The sequence below is a fragment of the Schistocerca gregaria genome, chromosome 2 (assembly GCF_023897955.1).
Source record: "Schistocerca gregaria isolate iqSchGreg1 chromosome 2, iqSchGreg1.2, whole genome shotgun sequence".
Taxonomy (NCBI): domain Eukaryota; kingdom Metazoa; phylum Arthropoda; class Insecta; order Orthoptera; family Acrididae; genus Schistocerca; species Schistocerca gregaria.
Window position 1 is genome coordinate 871,212,859 of NC_064921.1, and position 13,731 is coordinate 871,226,589.

The window sequence follows — 13,731 nt, forward strand, 5'->3', positions numbered from 1 at the left end:
CAAAACAAACGATGCGGCAGGCGAGGTTTATGGTTGAAGATGAGCGTATTTCACGCATGGTCATGCAGTGTTAATTTCGTGTGTCAGCAACAACGTATTTCGGAAATGCATTCATGTAGCTAATGTAAAATTTCATTCCAAACGACAGAGGGAAGATATCTCCCGTAACAGGCAGTGTGAGGTACAAAATTGAATGGGTCAACGAAAGAAAGTGCTGAGCCAAATGAGCGTATTTTGATGATGATGATTTTGGTTAATGCCCGTACAAATTCCCAAGACTCGCTACTTTCCCGAATGATTATGAAATGATGATAACACAAACATCCAGTCCCCGGGCGGAAAAAAAATTCTCAGGTCCGGCCGGGAATCGATTTCGGGACCCAGTGATCCAGCATATTTTGAGTTACTGCATGCTAATTTGGTTAAATTCAAGGACAAGGACGCAGGAACAACAAGACATCGCCTTCTAACAGTACGCAAGGAATTTCTTGGTACCAGTACTTTAGACTAATCGTTATTAGAATGAGGGTTGGCACTTTTTTCCGCAAAATCCCTTGATTCGGTGTCAGGGATGGAACATCTTATTACTGCTCAAAGAAGGTCGATAAAGTGGGCTGAACATTTGTACATCATTGTGGACGTGGTCATGGTAGTGAGAACAATTCCAATTACAATGTGTGTGATAATGGTAGTGGTGATGATATCTATGTCAACTAAGAAAATGAAGACAAAGATTTAGTTGATAATGAATGAGAAGAAAAATAAGAATTACCGGACCTGAATCACAGAGACCCAGAACAACAGATGCGTTTCTTTGCGTGTCTGTGCTTCATATGACGTCTGTACTGTCTGCGTCTTAACAGAAATGGAAACGAGTACTATAACAATGTTACAGGTATTATGTTTTAATTAAATGGTGGTTTTTTGACAGCTGTATACGATGTTTAAACCAACGTAAACGCATTCTCCGCTTTCTGTAGTGTAACTCCTGATGGACGAGGCAACGCGAGTATAAGAAGCCGATTAGCACACCTACCTAGGACGTTCCTCGGTAAAAGGGAGCTTTTTAGTATCAATCACAGGGCTTCATTTGACGAATACGTTTCTGAAAATTTACGTCTGGAGTATAACGCTGAATTTTAATGAATCGTACACTGCGTTTCAGCCAGAACGGAAGAGAACAGAAGGGTTTGAGATGTGTTGTTACAGAAGGATGATGAAAAATTAAGTGGACTGATAAGGTTAGAAATGATGAGGTTCTCTGCAGAATCTGGGAGGAAAGGGAAAGACAGCTGAGCAAAAGCAAGTACAAGATGACAGGGCAAGCGTTAAGGCATCAACGGTTAACTTCCTTGGCACAAGAGGACGCCGAAGAGAGCAAAAGCTGTAGGGGAAGAGAGACTGAAATACGAACAGCAAATAGATCGATGACTTTGGGTGTTAGTCCTGTTCAGATAAAGAGGTTGGCAAAGGAGAGGAAGTTGTGGAGTGCCGCCTCAGATCAGCCCTAAGACTGATGACAAAAAAAACAATTAACAGTACTTTGCATCTTTACGAGTGGTTGCTGCATTGCGTAGAAGACGAAGATTTTATTATGCTTTGAGAGATAGCGGAGCCGGCAGGTACTGACCGTTGTGAAGGTGACGGGAGCCTCCATGAGGAACTGGCGTTTGTCGCGCGGCTGCGGCTGCTGCTGGGGGGAGCTGGGTTCGCTCCCCGTCGACGGCCTCGCCGCCTTGGCCGACAGGGCGCGCTGCAGCCGCGCCGCGGTCGTCGACCGCTTGCGGATCAGCCCTTTCATCTTCTGGAACACACACGGCCGGCCTCACTCACACACACTTGCACAGGATGGGTGCAGTCAAGTACTAACAGATAAGGCCTGAGTCATGCTGAAGTCCGTCCAGTTACATACATTTGTAATATTTCTGTAGATATGACATGGAACAAATTAGGTTACGGACTATTTGTTTGTAAGCATGGCTAAGTGTTGTGCATTTACAGAGAATTAAATAGCACAGTGTCTTAAATTTAGTAAAATAAATATATTAATCTCTCTCACTGTTCATCTTACAACGGAAACACAAGTAAATTTTCTGTGGTAATCAGCCGAGTAATACCTTCGTTTTGGACGACGTCTTGAGATGATGCTTTTGCTTCAGAGGCATCGCTCTGAAACGAAAAAATATTACTTGGCTGATTTTGCGAGAAGAATTCATCCGTGCTACTCGAGAAAGGCTGCATTCGAGCGTGAACTGAACCACAACTCTAAACAAAACCGTGATCTTTTCTGACAGATTCTACATGCAGTCAAGAATAAAACAACTGGCATATGATGTTTTTTGAATTTTTTTGAGTGTATGTACGATCTAGTATTAGAAAAGATATGATTACATGTTCATGGCACTTGCTGCTGATTATCTGGTTGAAATTGGCCAATAGTGACGAAAAAGACATTTAAAAATCAAGTAGCAGACAGTCTCAGAGAAGTTAAAAACTGTGGATCTCAAGCATAAGGAAAACAATTTAATATTTTTCTACTGCAGTATGAATGATACCAGAGTTTCATTAAATGAAACAATAAGTTTACTGTTACCAGTCACTGTTTATTTGTTTCCACGACGCGTTTCGAAGGTTTAAACCTCCATCATCAGGTGGATATACATCAGTTAATATGGCATTTGTGTGTTTGTGTTGTGTTACGATTTCTTTGGAGGAAGTTGTGACACTGTCTAATGGAGAAAAGAAAACAGTATTTCAGAAAAATAAACAGTGACTGTTAACAGTAAACTTATTGTTTCATTTAATGTCAATAACAGTCACGGTAAAGGCTAACCTAAAAATGTTCGCATTTAGAGTTTCATTAACTATTTGTCTATCAAGTAGGAGGAGTTATCCAGGACTACCTTTAGAATTAGCTTTGCTGCTTGTCAAACATTTTACTTTATTGTGAAATTACAGAAGATAGTTCTTTCTTCCTGTTATTGAACTCATTTCTGACTAAGTGACAGCCGTACTAATGAATAACAAATGAGATATTTTATTCTAATGACGGATTATTTATGACTAATTTCATTAGAGAGTGCATACGAGGTGCGCATACTACCCAAACGTATACAAGATCACTGTTGTTGAACACCAGATATTAATTTCACCTGCTAACTTTTGTGCAATCAAACTTCCTTTTCTTTATGAGTTAGTGTATAAACTTGAGGAACCTAAGACTAGGAACAAAAATTGCTACACACAGTTCTGTGAGGAAACACACACACACACACACACACACACACACACACACACACACACACACACACACACACAACTAAAAAACATAATTTGATCGGTTTCCAGCCGAATGACTTCGTAAAATAATTGCTGCTTTCCAACGAATTCAAATTGCAAGTTACAGTAGGATTCTCAAGTGGACATAAGAATGGGTACAAGTTCACACCCCACGCCAGCGGTAAGGGACTGGATGCTTGGTACCTTGACTTAGTCGGCTGTGACTTTTTAAGAGAACAGTCTAAAAGCAAAGCTGGCTTAGTACACTACTCACGTTTATTACGCTTTTAGATTTGGAGTTTCTCTCAACGACGTTAAAAATCAATACAGTGAAAGTTACCGCGCAGAAATATCGCTCTCGTAAGCACCAAATCGAAAAATCAGTCAATGCGTAGCGGATGAAATGAAACCCTGGAAGTTTGTTGTGCTATCTCTAAAGCTTAGTGATCTTGGTATGGTCGAGTTCTATATTACAGTATCTACAACTTCCCCTCTTGTGACAAGAAAAAATTCTAAATCTACGTAATACATCCGTTTAGTAGGTGCTGAGTTAATGGAACATGTATGCAAACGCATCAGTGAGATAGACAGACACAGAGGAAATGCTACAACACTGGAAGGGCAGATAAGATACCACATTACGCTAAGAGACTTTCCCACATTTCGTCAGCGTGAGTAAATAGGAAACGCTTTGAGGAGATGGCGAACTATATTTACGTGGCGATGCATACTAAATTCATTCACGGCTTATGAGACAACGGTTAGCTAGTAATCTTAGTTACGCGCATCACAAAATCTTATCGCTGCAAGTTATCGACTGGTGAAATCTGCCTCGACAATGTTTTCGTAGCTTCTGTACAGTTTCAATGTTTTCTCCTCTAAGCATGTACTATAGCTGAAGGGCTTAGTGGTGTGCGTTACACAGGAATGGTTTTACTTACACATATGATTGTTTCTGTGTACTGTACCGTCGGCCAGAGAATTAAGTAATCACCCGGCATACTTCATCTGATCGCTTATACCCTCGCTTAACGTAAAAACGAGTACCTCGTCGAGGCCCTGATGGCCAAAGGGGTTCGACCGACAGTCGTGTCATCCTCTGCCTTGCAGCTATGCATTTGTAACTGTCGGAAAAAATGTAGCAGATAAATATTGATCTCTTGAATAACGCAAAAACTGGTTCTCATGAGGACACTTTCAGTTGATCAGCTTATCAACACGTTCGAAATCGTCCATGCGATGACAACGGAACAGTGGCTGGGCAGATAAAAGGAGACCAGCGGACAGAGAAAGAAAGTCGAGATTCGACTCAGCTAATAAGACCCACAGTAACGTATAAATGTGTTCTCCATTACCGGCCGCGCGCTCGCGTCCGTATGTGTGTGTGTGTGTGTGTGTGTGTGTGTGTGTGTGTGTGTGTGTGTGTGAGAGAGAGAGAGAGAGAGAGAGAGAGAGAGAGAGAGAGAGAGAGAGAGAGAGAGAGAGAGAGGGGGGGGGGGGGGTAATAGAGTAAAAATGGGCAACTACAGTTTTCAAATTTAGGTTCCCAATGTGACAAAACGGCAAGTGTTTTATCAGCTTTGACTTGCGACAGTCTGGCGCGGACTTTTTAGTGCGAAACGCTTAAAAAATTGGGCTTTACTCGACGGATAATGGAAATCTGCGTGTTTGGAATTAACTGGACAGTTGTCACGCACAAACAGATGGATCAGGAACGGACTGAAGACCAAGACGTAATAGGGGAAGTACATGTGGGCTGTAATCCATCGAGAGTCAGAAGGCGGCCTTAATCTAGATGTCAAATGGCTGAGGTGATAGCGCGCGCGCGAATGCACACACACGCTTGCACGAGCACACTATCAAAAATAGTCGTGGACCTAACATGGAGCCTTGTGGAACTAACATTTTTTTCCCCGCGGCTTTAATAGTGTTCCACTCCCACAAGACTTTACCTCGACAGTAACTTATCAGAGCGCAACAGCAGCTGTCACGGCAACAAATCTAAGCGAGCCTTCTGTCTCGTTTGCGCACAGCCTAACTAACGAATCGCATCGCAGCGGACGATGAACTCGGGCGGGCCAGACAGCAACGCCGCTAACGACCGATTGATCGACGGTGCGTCAGCGCCCACCGGCGCCCATTCGCACGTAGCGGCCGAGGTGCAGAACTACGGGCAGCGAGCGCTCTGTGGTGGCATTCTTGCCGCGCCGCTGGTTTCTTGCGCGTCCACTGGCGCCAGTTCCCGGGGCGCGCGGCGCTCGCAAGAACAAGGAAGAGCTCTCTTGTGTCTGGGCCCACCCACCGCGACGCTGGATCTCTCTATCGGAGGCGGCGCCGCACCCTGCCGCGGCGGACGTGGCTGGCCAGGGACGCTCAATGGAAGCGTAGGCGTCATGCTGAGGGAGGCGCCTGTGTCAGACCCGGCACCATGGCGTGTCTCCACAAATATGCCACCTCGTCGCCAACATCTCGTACTTCCTGGCGTCAACTGACTCCCACAGCAAACCCCAAAACATACCTGCCTAGTATGCAGGAGAGCCGGGTTCGAGTGCCGGCCTTGGTACATATTTTCACTTGCCGATTCCGTCTATATACATAAAATCATATCTGTATGAGACTAGCAAGTCACTGAAATAGTTTGTTCACGAGACCCAGAAAATATTAGATACAGGCTCCCAGGTAGATGCTATTTTCCTTGACTTTCGGAAGGCGTTCGATACAGTTCCGCACTGTCGCCTGATAAAGTGAGAGCCTACGGAATATCAGCCCAGCTGTGTGACTGGATTGAAGAGTTTTTAGCAAACAGACAACAGCATGTTGTTCTCAATGGAGACACGTCTATAGACGTTAAAGTAACCTCTGGCGTGCCACACGGGAGTGTTATAGGATCATTGCTTTTCACAATATGTATAAATGACCTAGTAGATACTTCGGAAGTTTCATGCGGCTTTTCGCGACCTAGACTCGAACTCGGGACCTTTGCATTTCGCGGGCAAGTGCTCTACCAACTGAGCTACCCAAGCACGACTCACGCCCCGTCCTCACAGCTTTACTTCCGCCAGGAAGTTTTATATCAGCGCACACTCCTGTGCAGAGTTGAAAATCTCATTCTTGAAACATCCCCCAGGCTGTGGCTAAGCCATGTCTCCGCAATACCCTTTCTTCCAGGAGGGCTAGTCCTGCAAGGTTCGCAGGAGAACTTCTGTATAGTTTGGAAGGTAGGAGACAAGGCACTGGCGGAAGTAAAGCTGTGTGGACGGGGCGTGAGGCGTGCTTGGGTAGCTTAGTTGGTACAGCATTTGCCCGCGAAAGGCGAAGGTCCCGAGTTCGAGTCTCGGTCCGGCACACAGTTTTAACCTGCCAGGAAGTTTCAGCTGTCGTAATAATCGATAAATGTTTTAAGCAGTGATACTGGAACCTTACTCACAATTTGATGAGAATGTTGGGTTGATGTACCTCTTGACAGGTTTTAAACGTATCTTTTTCATGTACTGTCTGTAAGTAGTCACAAATCTAACCGTTTTCTTTTCCATGACCTGACATTGCCAAAGTTCTTTTATACATGTGTGTACAAATAAATAAACACCTGATGATGCAAATACAGTCAGCGAAACCGATCGTGAGTCTGAATAAAGATTTGTAACAGTCGCACCGGTCCTACTTTCGATTCTTTCTCAGAAGACAATGCTGGAATCCGACATCTGCCTCCAAAACTCAATTCCTGAGTAAGGGTCTTGCTTAGCTAGCTTAGCTCGTAAGTAATTACAGGTAAAGAGCTGCGTTACCAATGAAGGCAAACGGCGTTACTGACGCATCCGTATGGTGGCGGCACTTACCATGGTGAGGGCATCCTTGTCGTACAGACGCAGACAGTCGTTGGGGAACAGGTCCTGGATGCGCTCAAGGTCGCTCTCCTCCTGTCCGCGCTTCAGAGCCTGCAACAGGAATAATGGGAAACCTCCTTAATGTCTGCCGCAGTCTGCAATTTATGCTGAAACAAGTACCACCGGGAAAGGCGTTCTCATTGCGGTTACTTGGACGAGGTACTATGCAACGTATTCAGATTATATGGTGATGACAGTAAGAAGAAGCAACGGGTCATTATACCCCTTGCTTGACGTGAGACTAAATAAATGAATAAATAAATAAAAGAAAATCGCTTACAAGACGGCCACTATCTTCCTCCTCTGCATAGCGCATCAGCTTTATCTTGTGCTTACCGAGTTAAAAATTCTACTTGATATAAACTGTTGTGTTGTTGTTGCGGTCTTCAGTCCTGAGACTGGTTTGATGCTGCTCTCCAAGCTACTCTATCCTGTGCAAGCTTCTTCATCTCCCAGTACCTACTGCAACCTACATCCTTCTAAATCTCCTTAGTGTATTCATCTCTTGGTCTCCCTCTACGATTTTTACCCTCCACACTGGCCTCCAATTTCGAAAGCTTGTATTCTCTTCTAGTCCAAACTATTTATCCCCTATGTTTCACTTACATACATGCCTACACCCCACAGAAATACTTTCAGAAACGGCTTGCTGACACTTAAATCTATACTCGATGTTAAATTTCTCTTCTTCAGAAATGCTTTCCTTGCCATTGCCAGTCTACATTTTATATCCTCTCTACTTCGACCATCATCATTTATTTCGCTCCCCATATAGCAAAACTCCTTTACTACTTTCAGTGTCTCATTTCCTAATCTAATTCCCTCAGCATCACCCGACTTAATTCGACTACATTCCATTATCTTCGTTTTGCTTTTGTTGATGTTCATCTTATATCCTCCTTTCAAGACACTGTCCATTCCGTTCAACTGCTCTTCCAAGTCATTTGCTGTCTCTGACAGAATTACAATGTCATCGGCGAACCTCTACGTTTTTATTTCTTCTCCATGGATTTTAATACCTACTCTGAATTTTTATTTTGTTTCCTTTACTGCTTGCTCAATATACAGATTGAATAACATCGGGGAGAGGCTACAACCCTGTCTTACTCCAATCCCAACCACTGCTTCCCTTTCACGTCCCTCGACTCTTATGCCTGCCATCTGGTTTCTGTACAAATTGTAACCAGCCTTTCGCTCCCTGTATATTACCCTGCCACCTTTAGAATTTGAAAGAGAGTATTCCAGTCAACATTGTCGAAAGCTTTCTCTTAGTCCACAAATGCTAGAAACGTAGGTTTGCCTTTCCTTAATCTTTCTTCTAAGATAAAGCGTAAGATCAGTACTGCCTCATGTGTTCCAGTATTTCTACGGAATCCAAACTGATCTTGTGCTTACAGAGTTAAAAATTGTACTTGATATAAATTGCTGTAACCGCAACTATATCCCAAATGAACATACTAGTGTTTGCCCTACTTATAATACGGGATGTCCAGGAAGAATGATCGGGATTCGGAGATGTGACAGAAACTATTATGCAAAGGAAGAAAAGGCTTAGTAACCATATGCTAAAAAATGCGTACCTTCAGAGCTATTAACACGTTTTCAGTAGAAGAGATGACTTTCACAGTAGCAAACATGAGCAAAGTGCTCATAACTCTCAAGGTGTGCACTTTAGAACCCATATTAACTGGATATTTTTTTCCTTTTTCCTTTTTCATACAACTACCTCCTAAAATAGGGAAAGCAAAGAGCTTGCAACTGAAGAAATTTCTTTCCCACTGCCAAAGATTTAGTGATCATAGCTCTCAAGGTAATGTTAGAGCCCATGTTTACTGAACTTTTTTGTTCGAACGTTCGTTTCTTTCATGTCCCTGAATACTGACCATTCCGCTTGGGTCACGCTGTATACAACCGCTTTGCTGAATATATACAATGGATAAATTTAATTAAATAAAATGTATTCAGCTCCATATCTGTTTCGTAATATGACGATATCGATGTCCAATCAGCACACAAAAGGAGTTCTTGGATAGAATTAAACCATTTATGCAACATTTGTTTTCAAAGGGAATATCTGTTGCGTAGGATTAACTAATATAGCACTGGCCACGGACAACAGTGATCGTGGGGCCACACCCAGCTTTAATCTGTTAGTTCCTATGTCATATTAGCTTATCGTCGGTGATCTGGTTTATAAATGGAATTGCATCTCCCCCTCCCCCCCCATCACAGTCACTCATTCGAAAGAAATGAGCCAAAACAGTGTCTGCTTTCTGATATTTCCAACGAAATTTAGTGAACATGGCGAATATTTTGTATCCGCGTGCTCAAGACGCTTACAACTAAACACGTCTTAGGATAACTTATGTGAAGCCATCATACAGCTGTTATTCAAGCAAAGTTGAGGAGCTGGGTGAGGAACTCGGGAGTGCATGAAGTAAAATGTCAGGATTGTGAAGCGAGATATGTGGGGCAGACAGGACGGATTTTTAAAGTTAAAGGGTATAACAACAGAGAGGACGGCTTGTCAGCTGTAGCACAGCATCTTAAGAATGAGTAGCATTCGTTGAGGAATGTAACAGAAACAAGTTGAACGTTGAAGAAAAAAAGGTGGTTGCTACCAAATTTGGAGGAAGTAGAGATTTATTGAGCCTTGAAAGAAGTGTGCGTCGGCGTTTTAAATGAGAGGACGGAACTGTCTAAAGGGCATATCTGGGCACACTTTAGCGATAACCTCCCTTAAGAAGCAGCCATCAACATATTTTACGAAGTGACATACGATTTTCGCTTGCTGTTGCGGCTTAAATTGCAGCGCAGAGGTAGTTTTTACGTTAGAATGGGCTAAGACCAGACAGGCATTTCTCAAAGACATCGTTTGTGCTGAACATTGGGCATTAATTACATATCTCCGTTGGTAGGTGATGGCAGTGGCTTTCAGTTTGCAACTGTACCTCGGGAACAGTGGATGCACCGGCTTGTGATGTTTTATGGTTTGGGTCGATAGTGCACGTGCTCAGCTTGTTTCTTAATTGTGACGAGGACTAATGGCACAATTTTCTTAAGCTAGATTATAACGCAGAAAGTCTGTAATCCTTATACATCTGTCGGTAGAAATATAATTTTTTATCTGGTTACCTGGTTTTTAGCGCTTGAAAATAGATTAATATCGTCCCGACACATCTTGTGGCAATAATCACACGATTGACAACTGGGCTGATTATCCTCAAAATTGCTTAAACAAATTTTTTATCTTCTTCTTTGTTAATATGGGGTACTGATATCCAAGTATCTGCGTGTTCATTATATGAGTTTGTTTATTCATTTGCTATTTTATTTTGTTCTGTCCTTGATATAAGAAAATGGCTCTGAGCACTACGGGACTTAACATCTATGGTTATCAGTCCCCTAGAACTTAGAATTACTTAAACCTAACTAACCTAAGGACATCACGTAACACCCAGTCATCACGAGACAGAGAAAATCCCTGACCCCGCCGGGAATCGAACCCGGGAACTCGGGCGTGGGAAGCGAGAACGCTACCGCACGACCACGAGCTGCGGACCTTGATATAAGAAAACATCAAATGTTGCGCATAAATAGGCATGAATATGGCACATAAATTTTTAATACAATTTCATGCGTGTTAGATAATTAAGCATTCTGTGACTATAACAGACAGTTTCCTCATAAAATTAACAGCTCACTTTTTATATCATTGCAACACAATGTCTCGCTTACCCTCCGCCTGCCTGGTAAAAATAATCTGAGGCAAATAAACGCCCCGTATCGAACTGACTGCTTCGAGAGCTCCAGCTTTTGTTAGTGGGCTGCTTCTGTGTTGACAGCGCTGTGTAGCGCTTTGCATTGGATCTCTGACTGCGCTTTCTTTGTGAGAGACTCTGTGGCTGGTTGGACTCGTTTTGGAAGTTAATCGGCAGAAGTGTTGGGCAGTTGGAAGTTAGCCGCCAGCAGTGATGGAAGTGCTGTTAGGCAGTTGGAGGTGAACAGCCAGCAGTGATGGATGTTAGATGTGAAGTTGGCATTGATGGAGGGTAGAGGTCTGAAGTGTTAGCGTAGGCTAACGATCTGTACATGTTCAACTTGGAGACTGAATATTATTCGTGATTATATACCTTTGTACTAGATGTCAATGACGATTTATATTCGTGTTTGAACTGGATGTCAGATTATCAAGGTAAAAAATACATTTGGTTTGCAACAAAATCTTTCCTTTGCTAACCACATGCCTAGTAGGTAGTGGCTTTAGTAGTTAGAATCTTTTATTTAGCTGGCAGTATTGACGCTCACTTTATTGCAATAGTTCGCGTAATGAAGATTTTTGTGAGGTAAGTGCTTAATGAAATGCATAGGTTATTGTTAGTCAGGGCCATTCTTTTCAATTAATTATCTGAAGTCAGGTTGTAATGTTTTTGAGCAGTCAGACTGCGTTGCGCTGGAATATTGTGGGTCAGTGCTGACATGATAAGAGAAAGTAAAGAGAAAGTAGGCTCAGTACGTTCTGTTATACTCAGCTGTTTGAGAATCAAATAACGTAGAAGTTTCATGTTCTCAGTCATTCAGCAATTGAAGTGCAGACACACACATTTTAAAAAAGGAAGTTTCACTTTTGTTGCCTTTCCTGTCTGGTGTCTGCATCAATACAAGTACGGAGTGTTGACTGGTTGCTTTAAAGAAGGGGTGGGGGGGGGGGAGAGGTACTAAACTGCTAGGTCATCGGTCCCTCATAGTGAGTTCAAATTAAGAATTGCCATGGCAGTAGTCTTGAAAATCAAGGACCTGTTTGTAATACAGCAGGAAGCTGTAACGAAGCATCTTTTACTGACTGGTAGTCAGTCGCTTATTATCTGTGGCCATACATCGAGTGCAATTTTCTTTTCAATGACCCGCTTCGATTTTCGTTAAAACACTGTAAGTGAGAAGCCACCAACGAACTAACACCCACTTGGATGCAGCATGACTTCTTGGCTGTCCCATAAATTTCGTCTCCAGCAGACACCTCGCGGCCTTTCGGGCGGAATAGTACGTAGCACCAGGAAGCAAAGCAAAGAGCGTCGGCGTGTAGTTATTCCGTGCGGAATGACGGACTGCCGCAGTGTGCATTCCGGCTGTGCTTGCAGCGCGATAAGGGGGTACGGGAGCGCGCCTTACACGGCAAACTCTGGGCAGAGCACGGCGAGACAAACGCCCGCGGCCGTCCGCCCTGAAAACGCCGCCACGCCGTTGCCTGCATGCTAATCGGCTCGGGGCAAACAGTCCCTTCTCTTTCCCGGTGTTTCGTTGAACAAATGAGCATAGCACACGCTCGCACGCATTTAAATGAAAAGCGCCCGAGGTTTCTCGGAATGGCGGAGGAGAATGGCTTGCAGGTGCATTCCGGCCGAGGAGGAGCAGGTGATGCACCATTGTATCGAGTCTGAACAACCTGCTCCTCGCCACATCCATGTTATTGAGAACGTATGGGACAGTACATGTTCCCATTTCTTGGGAGAGTCTTCCTAGTAAGACCAGAAGTGCACAGTTTTCTATTTCTGAGCATTTCAAGCAAGTTGGCAAACTTTGCACCACTTTGAAACACACTGAAGCCCCAAAGAAACTTGTACAGGCACGCGCATTCAAGTACAGAGATATGTAAACAGGCAGAATACGGCGCTGCGGTCGGCAATGCCTGTATAACGCAACAAGCGTCTGGCGCAGTTATTACATCGGTTACTGCTGCTACAATGGCGGTTTATCAAGATTTAAGGGAGGTTGAACGAGGTGTTATGGGCGGCGCAGAAGCGATAGGACATAGCATTTCCGAGGTAGCAATGAAGTGGAGATTTCCCCACTCAACAATTATCGCTACGGCTGGAAAAAGATCCTGCAAGAACAGGACCAACGACGACTGAAAACTGTTCAACGTGACAGAAGCGCATCCCCTCTGCAAATTGCTGCAGATTTCAATGTTGGTCCTTCAACAAGAGTCAGCGTGCGAACCATTCAACGAAACACTATCGATATGGGCTTTCGGAGCCGAAGGCCCACTCTACCCTTGACTACTGGCTCAAAATGGCTCTGAGCACTATGGGACTTCTGAGGTCATCAGACCCCTAGAACTGAGACCTACTTAAACCTAACTAATCAAAGGACATCACACACATCCATCCCCGAGGCAGGATTCGAACGTGCGACCGTAACGGTCTCGCAGTTCCAGACTAGCGCCTAGAACCGTTCGGTCACCCCTGCCGGCAGCCTTGACTTCTGCAAGTCACAAAGCTGTACGCCTCCCCTGGGCCAGTCAGCACCGACACTGGACTGCTGATGACTGGAAACGTGTTCCTTGGTCGGACCACTCTCGTTTCAAATTGTATCTACTGGATATGGAGACAACCTCATGAACCCATAGACACTGCAAGTCAGCAGGGGACCGCTCAAGTTGGTGGAGATGTGGGGCATGTTCAGTTGGAGTGATATGGAACCCCTGGTACGTCTAGACACGACTCTGATAGCTGAGACGAACGAAAGCACTTTGTCTGATCACCCGCATCCATTCAAGTCCATTGTGCAT

General features: G+C 44.0%; 1 protein-coding gene across 8 annotated transcripts in view; it reads right to left on the reverse strand.

Annotated features, from left to right (window-relative positions):
* The window catches only part of LOC126335266 (uncharacterized), a 1,744,002-nt gene that overhangs the window by 58,935 nt on the left and 1,671,336 nt on the right, over positions 1-13,731 (reverse strand). For 6 of the 8 annotated variants that reach the window (XM_049998313.1, XM_049998318.1, XM_049998314.1 and 3 more), the window contains 2 exons: positions 7,116-7,214; positions 1,631-1,804 (listed from right to left, as the gene is read on the reverse strand). In XM_049998313.1, coding sequence (XP_049854270.1) covers positions 1,631-1,804; positions 7,116-7,214 — 273 coding nt within the window. The remainder of the gene's footprint in view (positions 1-1,630; positions 1,805-7,115; positions 7,215-13,731) is intronic. The other 2 variants (XM_049998315.1, XM_049998317.1) reach the window with 1 other exon arrangement.